The following is a 22,639-nucleotide window of genomic DNA, read 5'->3' on the forward strand; positions in this document are numbered from 1 at the left end:
ATTAGGTATGAATCATTGTACCTTAGGGATGAGTCACTGTACTATAGTGTCGGCCATAATAGTAATGGCCTTAAGTTTATTTTATAATGGTTTCAGGTCCGGGAGCTCAGCTCCTCTATATAAGGACTGCTTGTGTAATGTTGAGAGGCAGAGAACCTAAATCATAAATAAAACTTCTGTTTTATATTATCATGAGTTTCTAAACACTTCTTTCTTTCCTGAAAACTCTATTCTTGTGATTATGTCTTAGACTTCCTTCCGTGAGAGAATACTTTGCTTTACTATTAGATATAGAGTATGCTCTGCACTTGCCATAAAAATGGAACCTGTGCATCAGAAATATATTTGATCAATGATCCTTTTGAACGGTCCTTATTGTTATTAGCGTTAGAATTAAAATTCTTATTATTAATATAGCTATGATTAAGAGAATAACAGGACCTGAGAAAGTACGTTAAGGGTGCGGAAAAGCTCGGTCGTGAAATCTTAATTATAATTATGTTCAATGATAAGGGTTTTATAATGATGTTGATAATATATAAGGCTCCCGTCCAATATGGTATAGAGTTATCATATATATTTATATATCAAACTTCTTAATAATATTTTTATTTTTATTTTGTTATCATATTATATCATTTATCATACAATAATGTGATAAATAATATTATATGATAAATAAATGAATAAAAATATTAAATAAATGTTTATACGGTTGACAAGTTGATGAATAATTGTTCTTACCATTTATTTGTTTAAGGGACGATTGTTTTATAGATCAAAACACCATTTCTGAGAATATGAATTTAAGAATATATAATTCTTACGTTTGTTATAAGTTTTAGAATTTTATTTCTGAATGTTGTTTGTTCTAAAAAAAACAAAAGTAATTATATTATATTTCAAATCATTTGATTCTCATAATGAAAGAGTGAATCTAATCAAACCTACTTTTAACTATATATTCCTAAAAATGATATTTCTGATTATCCAAAAATGGTATTCCCGACAATATATTATTATCCGTGGAGAGAAGATTTTTCGAATATATACATTAACCAACACATATTCCGGCAAAGAATTACAAAGTTCTCAAGTGATCAATAATCTTTCAAGCAAAAGCCATGTCGAATTTTCTGAACGAAATCTCCTCCTTGTGGTTCCTATCTTTGATACCACTGTTCATCTTCCTAGCCTTTCCCACCATTCTCAATCTTCTATCCAAATTGAATTCCAATTCAACTAAAAACTCGCCCCCATCTCCTCCAAAACTCCCCATAATAGGAAACCTCCATCAACTTGGCACTTCCCATCATCGCACACTCCAATCTCTGGCTCAAACCTATGGTCCCTTAATGTTGCTTCACTTTGGAAACGTACCAATGCTCGTGGTCTCAACCGCCGAAGCAGCGCGTGAGGTTCTGAAATCCCTAGACCACGTTTTCTGCAACAGACCACATCGTAAGATGTTTGACATCTTCTGGTATGGTTCAACAGACGTAGCATCTGCACCTTACGGCCACTACTGGAGGCAGGTGAAGAGTATCTGTGTGTTGCATCTTCTGAGTGGCAAAAAGGTTCAATCCTTTCGTAGGGTGAGAGAAGAGGAAGTTGTGCTAATGATAGAGAAAGTTAGGAAGAGTTGTTGTGACTCGAAGTTGAAGCCAGTTAACCTAACTGATTTGTTATCCGAGGTAACTAATGATATAGTGTGTAGGTGTGTTATTGGAAGGAGATATGGTGCGAGTGAGCTTAGAAGGCCTATGAGTGAGTTAGAAGAGTTGTTGGGGGCTTCGGTTTTGGGGGATTATGTGCCTTGGCTTGATTAATTGGTTGGGAAGAGTTAATGGGGTGTATGGTAGGGCTAAGAGAGCGGCTAAACACCTTGATGAGTTTTTGGATGAAGTTGTTGATGAACATGTTAGTAAGAGAGGACATGATGATGACGATGATGGTGATGAAGGGCACAATGATTTTGTGGACATCTTGCTGCGGATTCAGAAGACAAGCTCCACCACAGAATTTCAGATTGATAGAACAATCATGAAGGCTTTGGTCATGGTAAGATTTACACGTTTCTACCTAATTAATTAGTTCTTATTACCTACTCTATACTGATAATATACTCTTTTAACTCTCATTTCCTACCCCATTCTCTATTATAATTGAAATTTATGGAAATTATACTAATTTAGAAATGGGATTCACCTAATTAATGAAACATGAACAAAAGACATATGGAAGAGGACATACTTTTAGTGCAAAACAAATTGATAAGGGGAAAAAATGTCATAGATATCAATATATGAAGTATTCGTATAATTCAAGTATCCAAAATGTATTACTCTTCAACAAATAAGAAACAGGTAATGATACATGATCACTCTCTTGTTATGATTCAAAGTTTATTAAATAAAGAGTGGACCCATTCAATTTGGTTGTTTTTAACAAAATTTGCCCAAATAATAGAGTTTACTAGAAAGAGGGTGTTGCTAATATTTCATTATTTTTTTAATATTTTATTGAACTCCCTTGTTTTTCCGGTAAAAAGTCGTTTGGTTTATATAAGAATCTAGTTATTTCCATTTTATTCCAAATTGTTTTGAGTTCAATAAGTAGTAGATTACTCCCTGAAGTTTAAATTTCTTGAGAGATTTGAAGAAGTATTTAGTAGACTGCACTGTTGATATAATATTTTTTTTATATATATTATCAATTAATTAAATATTTTTAATATAAACTTTAAGATGATTATTCAAAAATAATAAAATTATTATATATAACAATTTATAATTGAAAACCTTTGTATTTTTAGTACATTTATTATTTATTAGAAGTTTAAACGACTTGCTAAAAAAATTACATCAATATACAGTTATTTCATTCGTTTTAAAAGTACTCCAAAATATTTGAACTTCTAAACTTTCCTGTAATTGATGCCAAAGTATACCAAAATCTAGCTTGATTGCGTTATCGTATTGGAAATAAAAACAAAATGTCCATCATCACTACCTAACTATGGCAAGTGGTTGAAACATAAACAAGGCATGGAAGAGGACATATTTTTAGTGCAAAACAAATCGATAAGGGGCAACAGGTTTTTTCTTTTACCATACTGTCAATTTTGTTTGGGTGGATATGCTTCTGGCAATAGTGGACTCAATGCAAGACTTAAGTGATCTTCAATCTTGGGATTATTTATCCTGTGTTAGCCAAATAATACTACCTCTATCTTTTCTTATCTTAATTATAAATAACATAACACAAATCTTAATTATAAATAACATAAGACAAATAATTAATATAATTACTTTTAATTAATTATATTATAAACATAAATTTTATTCCAAATATAATTTTTTATTTTAAGTAATCATTATATTAAATGTTAGAAATTAATGATTATTATATAATTAAATAAAAAACTAATTTTTTACAACCTGAAGTAATATATGGTTGACATAAAAACAAAAGAAAAAGTGGATGCATGATCTTATAGCCATAAGAATGGGATCACTTCAATATTAAGCGGAGCCCATATGAAATTTCTTCATGATAGAGTAGAACATATACAATTTAGGTGCACGTGAACAAAATCAAGATAATTAATCAAACATCTCTACATAAATAGTGAATTATTACAAATAAAAATTCAAAAGGAGAATATAAGGGTTATATTTTTTTATTGGTAAGAATTATAATAACCATAAGAGGATTCAAATATATAACTATGCACATATTATAATAACCATAAGAAATTAGTAGTCTTGTTAAACAAACAAAATTAATTGAAAAAGTAGTAACTACAACAAAACTTATTATTACCGACAATTATTTAACGGTAATAAATTAATTATCTCTATTTTATTATTTAATAAAAATATTAATGACTAATATATAATGACCACTAAAAATATATTCACATCATACCAAAATTTATTATTAGCAACAAATATTTATTGGAAAAAACTTAAGTCCCACGTCGACTAGAAATAAGATAATTAAAGAGTATATAAGTGATGATAACTTTCACCTTACAAGTTTATTTTGTAAGATTAAGTTAGACCTATAACTTACTATTCTAAGTTAATACTAGATTACTCACCATTACTAAACTCAATAGTGCTAATTAAAAAAATAAGAAAATTAAAGAATATATAAGTAGAAGACAACCTTCATCTTACAAGTCTCACGTCGACTAAAAATAAGATAATAAAAGAGTATTATAAATTATTTCTTAAACTTTTGGTGGCAATAACAAAAAATATTAAATGCCAGTAAAAAATGTCACAAAATTAAAGTTTTACATTTTTGCCGACCATTATAAGGATTTTACCAGTATATAGAATAATGGTCGTTAAATATTTTAGCGACATTGCATATAATGACTAATGTTGAAATACCGATAAAAGATTTTGTAACAATTTTTATTGTCACTAAAAATCATATTAAATGTCACTAAAAATTTATTTTATTGTAGTGAATATTACTCCCCTCATAACTTTTGTTTGGGGTTTATTCTGTATATTGTGGATGGAAGGAAGCGTATGTTTAATTTTATAGGATATATATCATTTCATATGTCATCATATTATATTCTGTGATCCTAATTAATTAAGTTGCCATGTTTTTTATTTTCACCCTGCAGTGTAGTATATTCGGATAGGACATAATAATAAAAATTATGTGGTGGCAATTGTGTTAACCATTGATATTTTTATATTTCAATTCAGGATATGTTTGGTGCAGGAACTGATACCACCCTTGCAGTGCTAGAGTGGGCCATGACAGAACTCTTGAGGCACCCAAATGTGATGCAAAAGCTACGAGATGAGGTGAGAGGTGTAGCTGGAGACAGGACTCACATAACTGAGGAGGATTTGAATCACATGCCCTACTTAAAAGCAGTTATTAAAGAGATTCTTAGGTTACACCCTCCATCTCCCATATTGATTCCAAGGGAATCCATGCAAGATGCCAAAGTATTGGGCTATGACATTGCAGCTGGCACACAAGTGCTGGTTAATGCTTGGGCAATTTCTACAGACCCTTCATATTGGGACCAACCTCTAGAGTTTCAACCAGAGAGATTCTTGAAGAGTGCAATTGATATCAAAGGGCATGATTTTCAATTGATTCCATTTGGAGCTGGAAGGAGGGGATGTCCAGGAATAGCATTTGCCATGATTGTGAATGAGTTGGTGCTTGCAAACATTGTGCACCAATTTCATTGGGAAGTACCTGGTGGAGTGCTGAGGGACCAGGCATTTGACATCTCTGAAACTACTGGATTGACTGTTCATAGGAAATTTCCTCTTCTGGCACTTGCATCACCTCATATGTAACAAACAAGTGAAATGTTACAAAGTAAAATTAGAGGTTTCGATTATTATAATGTTAGCGTTTGTGTTATTACAAGGTGTAATTAGCTTTTTCGCATTTATATTTGTACGAACTTTACCTTTTTTCTTTATAATTAAATATATTTATTTTAATTGTTATCTTTGTCTTCATTTCTCATTATATTATTTATTAGCTTAATTTCACCTTTTTTCCTATAAAATTACATAATTTTGTAAATTTTATCTTTTCAATTCTTTTTTAAAAATTTTGTCCCTTAATTTATAAATGTGAATGTTGTCCCATAATTTAAAATTTCACAAATTTTTCTCTCACCTACATAAACGGATACAATTTCATTTGTATTAAAATAATAGTTAACCAACAATAATCATATCCTATGGATTCATATTAGTCAGTCATTGGTTTTAGGATATCACATCACATGTGAACTATGTTCATAAAAAAAAAAAAAAATCACTACGATTAAAGAAATATCGATTACAAAATTGTCTGTAATATTTAAGCAGGTTATTAGTTTTTATATATATATATATATATATATATATATATATATATATATATATATATATATATATATATATATATATATATATATATATATAACCATGTGAATTTACAAGTGGTTGAATTCATACAAAGCAACTAACCTTCTTAATGAGCTTTGAATGAATGGTTGTAAAAGTGATGACTTATAAAGATAGTTATGGAAAGTGTAAGAAATTAATTCTGTGATGTGTTACAACAGGCAAAGTTAACGGAGTTAGAAAAAAACAATCCAAAGTAGGGACAAAACGTATTAATTTTGATCCTTTTTTCGTAATTAGTATTCGTTTTTCGTCTCTAATTGTATCTACGTTTTTTTTTGGGTCAATTATATATAACAAAGAATATATTATGATTTTCTTTTTGTCACTTACACAATATTCTTATTAAATGTGATGAATAGGATTGAACATCGATCGGTAGCTATAAATTTCTATTTTAATTACGAATTCAATACCCATTTAAGACTAAAACGGATTGAATCGGAACCGATTGAACTGTACCAAAATTGGTAAAAACCAGTTTTAACCAGTCTGATAAGAATTATATATAAATTAATAAGATTTATAAATTAAAATAAATTATATTATCCATTATTTGTAATACTTTGCTTATCAAAATATTTTTAATCATTTATATTGTTCTACAATTTTTTATATCTTGAGATTTTATAATTTATATAATATTAGTTTGACATTTTATATAAATGTAAAATTTTTATTGTCAATGAACATTGTTATATTTTGTTAAAATTTAAACTTAAATATTATATTTAGTTTTATATATACATTAAATGTTAAAAAATCTATAAATGATTTTTTTATTTAAATATTAGTGTTATAAAATTAAGATATTATACTTTTAATATTGTTTTATGTATTATTTATTATCATTATAATTTTATTCATAATGATACCATCATAGTTTGACTATGGTTGATTGTTGAACCTTGAAACAATACCTATTATGATTTAATTATCATTCTAATTTTAAAAATATTGATCGTAACTGAAATAAAAAATTAACTGAATTAGGTTTATCTTATATAGGATTTTAATAACGGTAATCATGTAATTTTGAAATTCTATTAATTATTAAAGATACCAAATTCAGTTTTTGTTTACATGTCACTATATTTGCTATAGTTTAATTAATGACATGCAATGGAAAAATAGAACAACATACATTTACCTAGGATTATTATATAATAAGTATTTAGATCTCATGTACACAATTATATGCAAGGAAATAAAAATAACAATATTCTTGTATATATATACTACATACACAATGAAGTAAATAATGAATACAAAAAAGGCCTTATTCACAACCTCTATATCATAGCAACAACCACTAAAAAGAGTCACTATCAACGTGACTCACAATTAACTACACATTAAATCATTCCGTTAATTTTGTCATACTCTCATGAAAAGTCATGATCATCGTAGTCTTAATTACATGAAAAAAAGATATGTCACGCTTGTGAAAAGAAAACAACATATAAACACTATGTCATCATCAAATATGTAAGACCCACGGCCTCTCCTTCTCTTTTTCCTCATTTTCTTCACTCTCTCATTTCCCTACTCACTTTCTTTGCCTCCATTGTGCATTTCCTCTATTTTCTTGTTGTCTTAAGGTGGTGCTGCTAAGTAGGTGATTTAGAGCTAGCTTGGGCGTGGAGCTTTCTCTTCTTCTCCGTCTCTCTTTTCCCGTTCGTTCTTCTCTTCCCAAAGCTCGGAATCGTCTCACCGAGGTAAGGGAAGCTAGGTTTTTGCTGGATTGTGTGGAAATGAGTTTAGAAACTCATGAGGGGTTTGATGTTGGATGATTGTTGGCTGAGATTGAAGAAATTTCGTTTTCGAGGTTTCGGGGTTTTAGGTGAAAATTTGGGATTTTCATGTTTTGATGGTTGCATGTTGGTAAAGCTGTGTTTTTTGAGTTGTTTGATGTAAATGTAGTTCATTTGATGGATTTCATGTGTTTGAGTTGGCTGATTTTGCAGGTTTTGGGTGAAATTTTTGAAGTAATGATGGTTACTGTTTGAAATTGTGCCGGACGCAGTTCTTCGAGCCGGGCGTGATCTGAAATGGGGAATCCCTAGGAAAATCATGCCGGGCGTGGGGAGAACCATGCCAGGCGCACTATCAGACGTGAATCTTATGTTTTTGTTATTGATATTACGCCGGGCGCAAGATAATTGCGTCGGGCGCAAAAGACCTCTGTAGGTCTCTGGTTGAGATTTACGCCGAGCGTGATTTTAATGCGCCGGCCGTGCGTTTTCTTTCAGAATTGACTTTATAGTTTTCATGAAAGTTGTATCCTTGGATGTTAGCTTTCCAATGGCGCTGGAATCACCCAAAAAGGATTTCTAGAACTCCATATATGGTTGTTTTAGTGAAGAGGGGTCAAGCTGCCAGCATTAGTTATAGCTGTTGCAGTTTTTAGAATTTTTAATAAGGTAGATGAAGGAATTAGGACTTGGTGTCTTCATGAAAGTTGTAGGAATTCTTCTTATCTTTCATATGAGATAAGGATGAGCATGGTAGGAGTAGTATAACTCCTGATGTGATATTTTATGTGCAGGTTGCCATTTCACAATTAGTGATTTGGTTAAGTTGAAAGTTGTTTCAGGTGCTTAGGTTGATTGGTGTTGTTTGGGTGGGTAAGTTGGCATAATAGATGAGTTTTAAACAAGATGGGTGAGTCGTATTATGTGTTGAATATGTTGTATGTTGTAAAGTTGTTGATCATGTTGTTAATAATGTTTGAGCTGTTATTGCGGTTAAGCTGAGTTGTGCTGAATGTTGTTTATGCTGATTAATGTTGTTAATGCCGTATGATGAAAATTTGAGCTTTGTTGTATGTTGTTTATGTTGTTAATGATGTAACGCTGAGTTGTGCTGTATGATGCTAATGCTAAATTTTGTTGTTGAGCCGAGCTGAATTGTATGCTGATTTAAGATGTTGATGATGAATGTTGTTGAGCTGATTGATGATGAGTTGTGCTGTGAGATGTTCATGCTGAATTATGATGTTAAGCTGTGCTGTATAATGTTGAGTTGTGCTATATGCTGTTATTGCTGCTATGTTGTGCTGTGTTGCATGCTGATAAACTATTGTAGTTCGAAAGGATGAGTTGTTGTAGTCCGTAAGGCTGAGCTGTTGTGGGCCGTAAGGCTGAGCTATTGATCACTATGACTAGAGGAGATGTTTTTGAAATTTATCATTCCTTTGTGTGGATTGAGGTAGCTGTGGTGCTCTTAGAGCCCAATTTGTTGAAAACCCTCCCTAGGAAGCTGACCCTTGGAGTGGCCACTATGTTGTTCTCCTCTAAGTACTTAGTTGGTCCCGTGTGTGGACAAGGTCGAGGCACACGTGTATAAAGCGACCACGGTATAGGGGCAAGGTCGAGCTATACTGATTACAAAGCGACCTTGGTATAGGGGCAAGGTCGAACTATACCACTTACAAGCGACCAAATCTGGATGAAATGCGTGACAACGCATTGTGTGTTTACTGCTGTTATTGCTGAATGATGTGAGATGTATGCTGTGATATATTATATGTTAATGTTGCTGAACTAGATGATATGCTGTTAGCTGTGGCTGATTATAATTCTTTTAACTATATGTGTATATGCTGATTCTTTTCACTAGCTTTCCCTTTGTTGTTTCCATGTGGTTTGGACTGCGATGATCATACTATGTATGGGAGCAGAACAGGGATAGGCTGGTCTTGAGGCAGGTCTGCAGCTGGGAGATGGAGTGGATTTTGATGTTTTGTTGTTTTAGCCACTAGTTTGGCTATTTTGGATGTAATTTGTTTACTCTGATTTTAAGCCCCATGCTAGACCTTGTGTATATATTTTAGCTGCTTATATATATATATATATATATATATATGTGTGTGTGTGTGTGTGTGTGTGTGTGTGTGTGTGTGTGTGTGTGTATATATATATGTATGTTCTTGTCTGTGTGGTGCTGTGGTGTTGTGTTGTGTGACGGTCAAGCGGGTCATTACAAAATACACATCTTACAACATTTTGTCATACAATTTCATTTGTTCATGAATTACAACACACACAACTTAATTACAAAATCATAGCTTTTTAGCCTAAATATGACAATTTAACTTTCACTCACTAATTTGATTATAACTTAAGTTCTAAATCTCATTTTTGGATGATTCAACACCATTGAAAAGCTAACATATATAAGAATACAATTATTATGAAGAAATAAAAAGCATATTAAGTTTGCATGGGCATGAAAGTGGGTACGGGTGTGCCATTTGTATTGCCTTAGGAAAAAATTCACTACAACAAAATGCGAAAAATTGCACAACTCACCCAACTCACTTCACTCAATTTAATCAATTATCATCATAATTAACACTCAAAATATACATCTATAGAATCAATTAAACAAATGCATACATTACTTTCAGAATTCATCATCAATTTTATCAATCTTTACTCTATAATTCAACAATTTCTACAGAACACTCATAGGTTCATAATCAAAAACACTCAACACAAAATTAATCACACACATAAATCAATTATTACATATAAGACTCATCAGAAACACATAGAACTCTAATTCTCCTTTCCCGAGTTAAATCATGATTTTTTTCCCGATAGGTACATAGGCAAAAAAAGTGATTGCAATTCCCTAACTCAAGAGATGAATTGACTCCCAAGGGAGAAATCCTCACTCCCACTTGCCTCAATAATATTAGGTGACGATTGTAGAGCTTCAAGATGATGTTCTTCCTATTTTCCATGCGTTTCTTCTACTCCAAATAGAAGAGCGTGTAAACATATGAGGGAAGTGTAAACATGAAATACCAAAAAATTAACATTGTTCTTTCCCTAATTTCTTTTTAAAACAAAACATAATTAAATATTTCACTATACAAATACATATTTTTCAAAATACATTTAATTACATAATTAATTAAAACATTATTTTTTCCAAATACTTTCCATAATAAAAATAATTTCATAAATATTTTTTTATTAATTTAAAATACTTATTATTATTAAAAGACTCTAAAATATTTTTTAAAACTCATTTAATTAATAAAAACATCCTTTTAACAATTTTAGAAAATTTGGGGGTGGTATAATTGATCCTAAAATGTATATACAAATTTCCTATGATCCATAAGGTTCACAACATATTTTATTGTACGTAACATTCTCACTGATGTGTTTTGAAGTTTGAAATCTTTGAATGTTGCTATAGCATGCTATTGCTATGGTAGAAAATTATCTTCATTCAACTTGAAGGACAATTGGATTGTAAAAATATTGTAGTGAAGGTTGCACCATGAAAGGTATAAAACGTAAAAACACTTATGTTGATAAAAATGAGAATTTAGTTTACCAGACTTAAATTTTTTTTTATTAAGATCAGTTGATTAAACATTGCACATATATATCACTCACGTACAAAGTTGAGAGCTCAACTAACTTAAATATTGATCAACCAATACAATTATTCAACTATCAAGCGCGATAGAGTATATATACTCTGAAGGCATTCTTCGCCTTATATTATTCTAAAATACTTAATCAAGAGCGCAACACTTATTTTTCTTCTTAAGTTATTACTTGTACCTTTAATAATTCATTTCTTATATATGTGGAGATGCAATTGCCACAAGAGGGAATTTTTTACGAACGGATAATCCAGCAGATTCAGTCATGTCCAATGTCTGATCCCCAATTACTCCACCAGGCACTGTCCAATTAAATTGGTGAACAAGGTTTGCTAGGGTCAGTTCATACACAACCATGGAAAACATGATTCCTGGGCAACCTCTCCTTCCTGCACCAAATGGAATCACTTGGAAATCATGTCCTTTGATATCTATTGAACTATTTAAGAACCTCTCGGGTTGAAACTCTTGAGGTTGGTCCCAACATGAAGGATCTCTTGCAATTGCCCAAGCATTAACTATTATTTGTGTTCCAGCTGCAATGTCATAACCCATCACTTTGGCATCTTGCATGGATTCCCTTGGAAGCAATAAGGGAACTGCGGGATGTAATCGAAAAGTTTCTTTAACCACTGCCTTTAAGTAATGCATGCTACTCAAATCATCCTCAGTTATGTGAGTTCTATCACCAACCACGTTCCTCACCTCATCTTGTAGCTTCTGCATCACAATTGGATGCCTTAAGAGTTCTGTCGTGGACCATCCTAGCATTGAGGAGGTCGTTTCAGTACCTGCAACAAACATATCCTGAAAGAAATACAACCATATCCATTGTCAACGTCATATTCTATCTTTAAATTCTAAGACGGAAAATAAAAGTTTACAGCGATTCTGCGTTTGTTGCCAAATTTTTGCCTAGGAAAGTTGTGTAAAAACATACAAGTGAAGTTAAAAAGAATTTATAACTTTTGTTAATTAACCTGGAGTAGAGAAGTTATAGCAACATATTCTTTAAATAAAATGTGTAACTTTACAAGATTCATGTTATTGAATTTTGAATGAATCCAATCGAATTTCATCTGATAGTAAAAAAAAAAAAAAAAAAAAGTGTGTCGTCGAAAAGAGTTTATTAAAGAAATATTGGACTGATTGATTAAAGTAAAGTCTTTTGGAAATTAATTATCAAAATGAGATTGTTTAGAAATATAATTACATGAAAGATACGGGCCAAAGCTATATTTTCATGCCAAGTAGATTTGACTTGCATCTTCCATGTTGACTACCTAAAATGAGAATATATTTCACACACCGCCCAATTTTAAAAATTAAGCAATAAATTATGGCTAATATTGTATCAATATTGTTATAATATCCAAACACGATATTAATATAAAATATCATTTACCTTTCAGTTTTTTGTTCACGTCATTTTCAATTGACATTAAGGATGACAAGTGATGCATGCATGCTTTAATTACAGAATAAGTAGATATTTTATGAAGTTAGAAACTAGAAAAGTTAGGGACTAATCTTACGTACCAGAGCCAAAGCCTTTATAGTTGTTCTATCAATCTGGAATCCTACGGCATTTGTCTTTTGTACCCACAACAAAATGTCCACAAAATCATTCTGCCCTTCACCATCACCATCATCATGCACATCGTGTCCTCTCTTACTAACATGCTCATCAACAACTTCTTCCAAAAACTCATCGAGCTGTTTAGCCACTCTCTGTGCTCTACCATGCACTCCATTAACTCTTCCCAAAAAATCAAGCCAAGGTATATAGTCTCCTAAAACTGAAGCCCCCATCAGCTCCGTACACTACACCAAAATTAAGTTTTTATGGCAATTAATTTATTTTTTAGCGATCATATAAATTGTCATTATTTTTTTTACTAGCATTTAAATAATGGCTGGTGTATCCAGTGTCGCTAATACTATTACCGGCATTTATATAAAATGTTGGTAAAGACCTACTAAATTGTCGGGAAAACTTATTTTTTTAGTGGCAATTTTAGTAGCCATTTTAAAGGCTATTAAAAGTTATTTTTTCAATTGTCTCCTTTCCATCCATTTAGTGATTTTTATCTTTTGCTAGTAAAACTTTAAATAATTTATTCCTATAATTTTCTTTTCTAAATTCATAACTTATATACTCTTTTATTTATTTCTAGTCGATGTGAGATTTGTAAGATGAGGGTTGTCTTCTATTTATATATTTTTTAATTGTCTTATCTCTTAAGAGATGTGAGATTTATAAGGTGAAAGTTGCTCTCTAATTGTTTTATAGCACTATTAAACTTAATAATAGTGGGTGATTTGATACTAATTTATTATAGTGAATTAAGAGTCTAACTCAACCCTATAGATCAACTTATAAGGTGATAATTATTACTCACTTATATACTATTTAATTATCTTATCTCTAATCGATGTGGGACTAGTTTTTTCAATAAATAATTGTCGCTAATAATAAACTTTAATATAATATAAATACATTTTTAGTGGCTATTATATATTAGCCATTAATATTTTTATTATATAATTAAATAGCAGCAATTAAATTATTGCCATTAAACAATTGTTGTTAAAAACAATTTTTGTTGTAGTTATAATCTCATTTATTGGCTCCCGACACTTACTCCCACCTTCTCCACTGTATCTCCTTCCAAGAGCAGCTCTACACACTATGTCATTGGTGACTGTAGAGAATAAATCAGTTAAATTCACATGCATCAAAGAAGAACAACATTCTCTAACCTTTTCCATCATTATGGAGATTTCCTCTTCTCTCACTGCACGAAAGGATTGAACCTTTTTGGCACTGAGAAGATGCAAGACGCAAATGCTCCTTATTTGCCTCCAGTAGTGGCCATATGGAGCAGATGCCACGTCTTTGGAGTCATACAAGAAGATATCAAACATCTTACGATGTGGTCTGTTGGAGAAAACTTGGTCTAATACCGTAACAACTTGTTAACAGATTGTTAACAAAGTTTGTTATTATATAAAATATAATTTTGAAGTTGTTATGTAAATTAGAAAAGATTGATTATTTAATTTTCTGTTAGAATCTAAGAGATATTTTAGGAGTATTTTGGGAACAATTTCGTGTATATAAACAACAGACCATTGAGGAATAAAGCATCTGGAACCATTATTCACATGGTATCAGAGCAAACGTGGCAGACACAATGGATAAAGGTGCTCAGAAGAAAAAGCCTTCGCCTTACGACTTGAATTCTAGTGACAATCATGGAAACGTGATTGCCCAAGTACAGCTGAAAGGCGACAACTATGATGAATAGGCTAGAGCTATGAAACGGTCTTTGAGAGCAAGAAGAAAATGGTGCTTCATTGACGGAACCATAATAGAACCTGAAGAAGGATCTTCAGACTTGGAAGATTGGTGGACTGTTCAAGCAATGTTGGTGTCATGGATTTTGAATACAATTGAGCCAACTTTGCGAACAACCATGTCATACTTAGAAACTGCCAAGGAGATATGGGATGACATAAAAGAAAGATTCTCAGTTGTGAATGGCCCAAGAATTTATCAGCTAAAATCAGAATTGGCACAATGCAAACAAGGAGGGCTGTCCATGGTAGCCTATTACGGGAAGTTAAAGGCGCTGTGGGATGATTTAGCTGTCCATGAACCAGCCTTGACTTGCACCTATAAAGGGTGCACATGTGGCCTTGCGGGAAAGCTTGAAAAACGCAAGGAAGAAGAAAGATGCCACACCTTCTTGATGGGGCTAGATGACGCATTGTATGGAACAATTCGTTCCAATCTGCTCGCTACAGACCCTATGCCATCCCTGAACAAAATATACTCAATTCTTGTACAAGAAGAACGAGTACGGAATATCACCCAAGAAAGAGAAGAGCGTCCGGAAGTCATGGCCTTAGCAGTTCAAGCAAGCGTGAAGGTCAAGGGGCGTGAAAACAAAAATAAAATTGTTTGCACACACTGTAATAGGGCAGGACACGATGAAGCGATTGTTTTCTGCTCATAGGATACCCAGAATGGTGGGGAGACCGTCCAAGAAACAATGGAAAAATAGCTGCACGAGGACGAAATCAAAACCGAAGTGGAGGAACAGGATCAACTACCTCTCGTGCACCAAAGGGACTTGTACGCGCTAATGCAGTACAAAAATCTGATTCTAATCTTGGTGGTGATGCAGAACACGGAGGACTAAGTAAGGAGCAATGGAAAACTCTAGTAAAAATGCTTAATTCATCCAAAGTCACTCCAAATGAAAGCATGACTGGTATGTTTAAAAATAATGCATGGATACTTAACAGTGGAGCATCAAATCACATGACATGAAATTTGCAACACCTGTGCAATGTGAGGGACGTGTCTGGATGTCCTGTTGGGCTTCCAAATGGACACACTGTTATTTCTAATAAGGAAGGAACAGTAAAACTTACTGATAATTTAAACCTTGAACAAGTACTTTATGTACCTCAATTGAAATGCAACTTGATTTCTATATCACAATTGTCAGATGAATTAAATTGTAATGTCCAGTTTGTTGGTAATATGTGTGCTATACAGGACCGAACCTTGAAGATGCTGATTGGAGCGGGTGAACTAAGGGATGGACTCTATTTCTTTCGAGAGGCCCTCATGAAGAAGGTGTGCAACGTTGAAGGAATGAATGAGCTAGAAGTATGGCACAAAAGGTTGGGACATCCATGTTGGAAAACTACTCAATTAATTCTCAATGTCAATGGAAGTAGAACTAGTACTGTCAAAAATAAAGCTTGTGATACATGCCAAAGAGCAAAGCAAACTAGAGAAACATTTCCTTTGAGTAATAATCAAGCTTCTAATATATTTGATTTGATACGCTGCGATTTATGGGGTCCATATAGAACTCGTTCATCTTGTGGTGCTTCGTATTTCCTTACAATTGTTGACGATTGCTCACGTGCGGTATGGATATATTTGCTAGTTGATAAGAAAGAAGTCATGAAAGTGCTAAAAAATTTCTTTTCTATGGTAGAAAGGCAATATAACAAAAAGGTTAAAACTGTGAGAAGTGATAATGGAACGGAATTCATTTGCATGAAAAATTATTTTCTAGATCGTGGGATAATTTTTCAAACTTCATATACGTACACACCTCAGCAAAATGGAAGGGTCGAACGCAAACATCGACATATTCTCATATTGCCCGAGCTTTGCGATTTCAAGGTAACTTGCCTATTGATTTTTGGGGAGAGTGTGTATTGACAGCAGGATATTTGATCAATCGCACTCCAAGCACAGTTCTAAAAGGCAAAACACCATATGAAGTGTTACATGGACAAAAACCCTCCTACAATCACCTACGTGTGTTTGGTTCGTTGTGTTTTGCTCGCAACCAACACACCAATGGTGACAAATTTGCAAGTCGAAGTCGTAGATGTGCCTTTATGGGATACCCTTATGGGCAAAAGGGTTGGAGAGTTTATGATCTTGAAACTCATGAATTTTTTATCTCACGAGATGTGCAATTCTTTGAAAACCAATTTCCATATCAACGTTCTGAAAATGAAAAAGAATCCTCTCACTCCTTGCCTGTTGATAATATGGTAGACACTATTCTTGATGACATGGAATCATCAACAGACCTTGCTCTCGACAAGGGGGGTACACACACAAGCACTGTAGAAGCCACAGGCTCCGTAATGGAGACTTCGGACATTACTGGTGGTATTCTTGAAAACTCCGTTCCAGACACCACAAATACCACAATGCCCAGTAATCTTGATAAAAATTTGCTACTTGGACGTGGGTATCATGTAAAATAGCCATCAACAAGACTTCAAGGGTATGTAACACACACTGCGCAGAAGTTGAGTCCTTCCCCTAGCTCATCAACTCCATCACATCCTTCAGGTACTCCTTATCCTATTGCTCACTATGTAAATTGTGCCAAATTTTCTTTGCCACACAGACACTTCCTTGCAGCAATCACCGTTGAAAAAGAGCCCTTATACTTTCATGAGGCAGTGAAAGATGCAAGATGGAGACAAGCCATGCAAGCTGAGATAGATGCACTGGAACGTAACAATACATGGAGCATGCAACCATTGCCTTCAGGGAAGAAAGCTCTCGGATGCAAGTGGGTGTATCGCATTAAGTACAACTCTGATGGCACCATCGAGCGATTTAAAGCCCGTTTAGTTGTGCTCGGAAATCATCAAGAAAAAGACATCAACTACACTGAAACGTTTGCTCCCGTTGTAAAGATGGTAACAGTGCGAACTGTTCTTGCTGTGGCAGCTGCCAAATCCTGGGAACTTCATCAAATGGACGTACACAATGCGTTTCTACATGGTGATCTCCAGACGAAGTGTTCATTCGCATGCCTCCTGGTTTTTCTGTCTCAACACCAAACATGGTGTGCAAACTTCGAAAATCGTTATACGGCTTAAAGCAAGCTCCGCGTTGCTGGTTCACTAAATCGTCTCATGCACTTATATCTTATGGATTTCAGCAATCATGTCTTGATCATTCTCTGTTCACTTTGCATCAAGAAGGGGTTCAACTTGTTGTTCTTATTTATGTTGATGATCTAATTATTGCTTGCAATGTCTCCTCAGCCATCAAACGATTTAAAGCTTACCTCAATGAATGCTTCCACATGAAAGATCTTGGAAAATTGAAGTACTTTCTAGGTATTGAGGTTGCTCGCAATCCTACGGGCATTTTTCTTTGTCAACGTAAGTACACGCTCGATATTATTTCTGAAGCTGGTCTACTTGGAGCTAAACCTGCAGGCACCCCATTAGAGCAAAATCATCGTTTGTCTCTTGCTACCGGAGCTCTTCTTGCCAATCCAGAACGCTACCGCAGGTTGGTTGGGCGATTGATTTATCTGTGTTTTACACGCCCGTAGCTTTCGTTCAGCGTTCACACGCTATCTCAGTTCATGCAAGAGCCACGAATTGAGCATTGGGAAGCTGCTCTCCGAGTGGTTCGGTTTCTCAAAGGCAATCCCGGTCAAGGCATATTGCTCTCTCGCAACTGTGATCTACAACTTCATGGCTGGTGCGACTCCGACTGGGCTAGCTGCCCTCTTACACGTCGCTCCGTTACCGGTTGGCTGGTCCAGCTTGGTCAATCCCCTATCTCTTGGAAAACAAAGAAACAACTAACTGTTTCTCGATCGTCAGCTGAAGCTGAGTATCGGTCCATGGCAACTACTACCTGCGAACTCAAATGGTTAAAAGGGATTCTTTCCAACCTCGGCATCACTCATACCAAACCTATGATCATTCATTGTGATAGTCAAGCGGCCTTGCACATTGCTAAAAATCTGGTGTTTCATGAACGTACCAAACACATAGAAGTAGATTGTCATTTTATTCGTGATGGTCATGGGTTTTCATAATCTCACGAGCAGCCTCAGCTGTTGAGGCCACAAGAACTGGAACTTTTCCAAAGTGAAGTAACATCAAAGGGCCATAGGTTTGAGCAAAGGATTGGAGAGTGCGGTGAGTTAGGGTTCCAAGTTGGTGGATGTTTCCTATTATTGGAAGCTTTGGAGGAGATGGTGGTGTTGTTGCAGAATTGGAATTATTATTCCATTTGAGAAGAAGATTGAAGAGGGTGCGTAAAAGAAAGAGGATGATGACGGTAACCAGTGGGAAGAAGAAGCTGCATGAAGAAGAGTTTTCATGCTGAGAGGTCGACATTGGCTTTCAGTTGTTATAGATGATGAATGACTATGCTATAATAACGACTCAAGATATGCGTACTTGTGTAGTGTCTTTTCTTTAATTCGCTGCTTAAGTATCAAGGCAGATTCAGGTATTTATACAGGTTCGAAGTTACATAAGCTACGTGACGTGTTTGTGTTTGTGTTTGTGGAGAATATGCACACGCAACACGTTTATTATATGTAATAGTATTAAAATGGCATGAATACATGCATCGATCGGCATCACGACTGCCGACAGCGGGTTATGCCTTTTGCACATTCTAAATTAAAAAATAAAAATAAAAATACCAAAATTAATTTTTTTTTAAAAATTATTTATCAAAATAAATACTTTGTGTTAACCTGACACAGATTAAAGAAAATGTCTCGGGAGTGACGATTTTTAAACATATATAGAATGTTTGAACAGATCGAAAATGTTCAGGGGTTTTATATTAAATCTACACATAATAAAATTGACATTTAAATTTATAAACTTAAAATTTAATAATACAAAAAATAAATATAATTTTTAAAATTAAAAAGTAAATTAAATTACAACTTAAACATTTTGAGAGAAATTTTTTTTGAAAAGAAAACGTTTGAGGGGAGGTGTTTTTTTTTCAAATATTCTAGGTTAAAAACTCAATTTGGTTCCTAATAAATTAAATTACTGCAATGTCGAACTTCCGTCCAAATTATTTAAACGGAGTTAACTATTGGTCATGTGGATGCCACGTGGATGCCATGTAGATACATAGGTAGATGCCAAATTTCTGTAATGCATTTGGAACCATAATGGCCCGTTCTGAAACTAGAATAATTCGTTCTGCGTCACTCTTAGTGTGTTAATTTTACACCTAGAACGGGCCGTTCTAGATGCAAAATTAACACACTAATAGTGCAATAGCAGAACGGGCCGTTCTGGTTTCAGAACGGGCCGTTCTGGTTCCAGAATGTCAAATTCAAACGGTCGATGATTATAGTTCATGCCCGTGATTCTAAATTACGGTTGTGAATCGTGCAAGGAAAAAGACCCAAAGTACAAAACATTTCAAACACTAGATAATATGGTCAATGGGGATTGATAACTTCAATTGCTAAACATTTGGGCTATATAATGTATCACTAAGGATAATGTAGTTTATCACTAAGGACAATATTGGCAGGTTTTATTTCATTGCTAGTCAAACTGGAGTGAACCACTTACTACCAAATCGACACTATACGGTCAAGGATGACCGATATACCCCCAACAACAACAACAACCTGTTCTTGGTGGATAAGATGTATTATTGGCACCTTCAGCGTTATCCAGATGATTTCCTTTCGTAGTAATCTCTTTGAACTTTCTTAGTATATGTTATGTTATAAATTTTTGTTTTCAGTCTCTGAACCATATTTCAGTCTTTGAATTTATGTTATGTTATGAATTTTTGTTTTCAATTTTTGAACCACATTGTTGCATTTTGTTGAATGTACATATGTGGTTGGCGTTCTAGAACGGCCCGTTCTAAATCCAGAACGGGCCGTTCTAGTTTCAGAACAGCCCGTTCTACTTGCACTCTTGGTGTGTTAAATAATGCATATGGAACAACACGTTCCAAGTACAAACACTACAAGAAAAATGTAAATTTCCGACGAAAAATTTCTGACGGATATGGATCCGTCGGAAATTTCTGACGGATTTATATTTCCGTCGGAAATTTCTGACAGAATTTTCCGTCAGAAATTTTCCGTCGGAAAAATAATTCCGTCTGAAATTTCTAACGGAAAATTTCTGACGGAATATTCCGTCAGAAATTTATGACCGATTTATTCCGTCGGAAATCTTATTTTTAATTTTTATTTTTAATTTCTTTTTTTAATTTCTTATTTTTAATTTCTTATATATATTTGTAGTATTAAAAATTTTATATATCTTTTAAAGGTATAAATATATATTATAATTATTTATTACAAGTTTTTTATATCTACGATTAGTATTAAAGATGAAAATAAATTATTAGGTCATATTATATTTTATTATAATTTACTTGATTTGAACCTAATTTTCTTTAAAAATATATATTTTAAGTATGACTTATTTATCTATCATAAACAATTTTTAAATGTTTGGGTAGAACTACAATCATAAAGACTTATTTTATAATAATTTAACACTATTAAAAATATAAAAATAAATATGTTAAATTTATAAAAATAAAGTTTAATTTATTTATGATATAAATATGTTTTTAATATCTAATATATATTTTTAGATGATAATTTATTTTAAAATATATCTTATAATAACAATTCTAAATGGAATATAAATCTTATGATTTTTCTTATTTAAATTTTTTTAATCAATGTATACAATTTTACTATTTTGATTTTTTCAATCAACGTATATAATAAATAAAAAACACAAAAGAGAAACATGCATGCTACAAATTTTATTTTATCAAAAAATTATTTGTTTTAATATATTACATTATATATGTGAATATTAAGATATATATATATATATATATATACATATATATTATAATTAAATTTTTTAAAAAAATTAATTCATTATTAAGAATTTTTTTTTATCACATGAGAATTAATTTCCTTCAAAAATTTGACAGATATCAAATAAATAAATTTTTTTTTCTGAATCTATTATTAGAATATAATTTTATTTTTTAAAAATATATTATTTTTTTAGATAAAAAATTATGTATATGTCAAATAGTAGTGAGGGCAAGTGCCTCACTATTCCAAACGTATAGCTGTCCATGTATATATATGTATGTATATATATATATATATATATATATATATATATATATATATATAATATAGGGGGTTATAATTATACCGGTGTAATTTTTACTAAGTATTATGTCGCTCTATAACTTTATATTAAATGTAAATTTTATAAATCCAACCGTTAAATTGAAAGTTCATATCACTTTATACGTCTATATCAAATTTTGTTAAAATTGAACAACAACTGGAAGATAATCCAAGAGTTCATATTTTAGTGTATTTTGAAATGAATATATTACATCAATTTTGTTTTATAAGAATGAAGTATCAAATCATCTTGGATTAATATAAAGTTTTGTATATATAATCTATAAGAGATATGAACTTTCAATCTAACAGTTGAATTTACCAAATTCACATTTAATATAAAGTTATTGAGCGATGTAATACTTTGTAAAAGTCACATTTAATATATATATATATATAGACACACACGCGCGCGCGCGCACACACACACACACACACACATATATAATTACAATGGTATAAATTTTACTAAGTATTACACCGCTCAATAACTTTATATTAAATGTGAATTTTGTAAATTCAACTGTTAAATTGAAAATCTTTTACTCTTAAATCATATATACAAAATGTTATATTAATCGAAGATGATTTTTTATAAAACAAAATTAAATCTGTCAAAAAATTTATATTTTCGATGAGAAAATTTTTGTAGGAAAAACTATATTATTGATAGAATATTTCAGACAAATTATATTTGTCGAAAATGTAAGAACTAGTTTTAAATTTGATATGAAAATATTATGATATAA

General features: G+C 32.5%; 2 protein-coding genes across 2 annotated transcripts; one reads left to right on the forward strand and one right to left on the reverse strand.

Moving 5' to 3' along the window:
* The first annotated feature begins 1,029 nt into the window (after window positions 1-1,029).
* On the forward strand, window positions 1,030-5,501 carry LOC109804038 (cytochrome P450 736A117). The gene is given in 3 exon segments (XM_020365782.3): window positions 1,030-1,826; window positions 1,828-2,061; window positions 4,734-5,501. Coding segments are annotated over 3 exon segments (1,548 nt in total). The 5' UTR covers window positions 1,030-1,124; the 3' UTR covers window positions 5,346-5,501.
* A 5,854-nt stretch (window positions 5,502-11,355) lies between these two features.
* LOC145958979 (cytochrome P450 736A117-like) lies at window positions 11,356-19,164 on the reverse strand. The gene is made up of 4 exons (XM_083076822.1): window positions 18,742-19,164; window positions 13,957-14,319; window positions 12,898-13,182; window positions 11,356-12,165 (listed from the first exon to the last, which is right to left on the reverse strand). Exons 1-4 carry the CDS (start codon window positions 19,057-19,059, stop codon window positions 11,554-11,556), a joined length of 1,578 nt encoding a protein of 525 aa, XP_082932948.1. The 5' UTR covers window positions 19,060-19,164; the 3' UTR covers window positions 11,356-11,553.
* Between the last annotated feature and the right edge of the window lie 3,475 nt (window positions 19,165-22,639).

The sequence above is a fragment of the Cajanus cajan genome, chromosome 1, assembly GCF_000230855.2.
Source record: "Cajanus cajan strain Asha chromosome 1, NIPB_CcT2T_4, whole genome shotgun sequence".
NCBI lineage: Eukaryota > Viridiplantae > Streptophyta > Magnoliopsida > Fabales > Fabaceae > Cajanus > Cajanus cajan.

Coding starts and splice junctions, on each gene's coding strand:
- LOC145958979 (XM_083076822.1), bottom strand. CDS start 19,059: ATGTCGACCTCTCAGCATGAAAACTCTTCTTCATGCAGCTTCTTCTTC. Junction 13,183..13,956: donor TTATAACTACAACAAAAATT/GTTTTTAACAAC, acceptor ATTTTGGTGTAG/TGTACGGAGCTGATGGGGGC. Junction 12,166..12,897: donor CTATAAAGGCTTTGGCTCTG/GTACGTAAGATT, acceptor TATTTCTTTCAG/GATATGTTTGTTGCAGGTAC.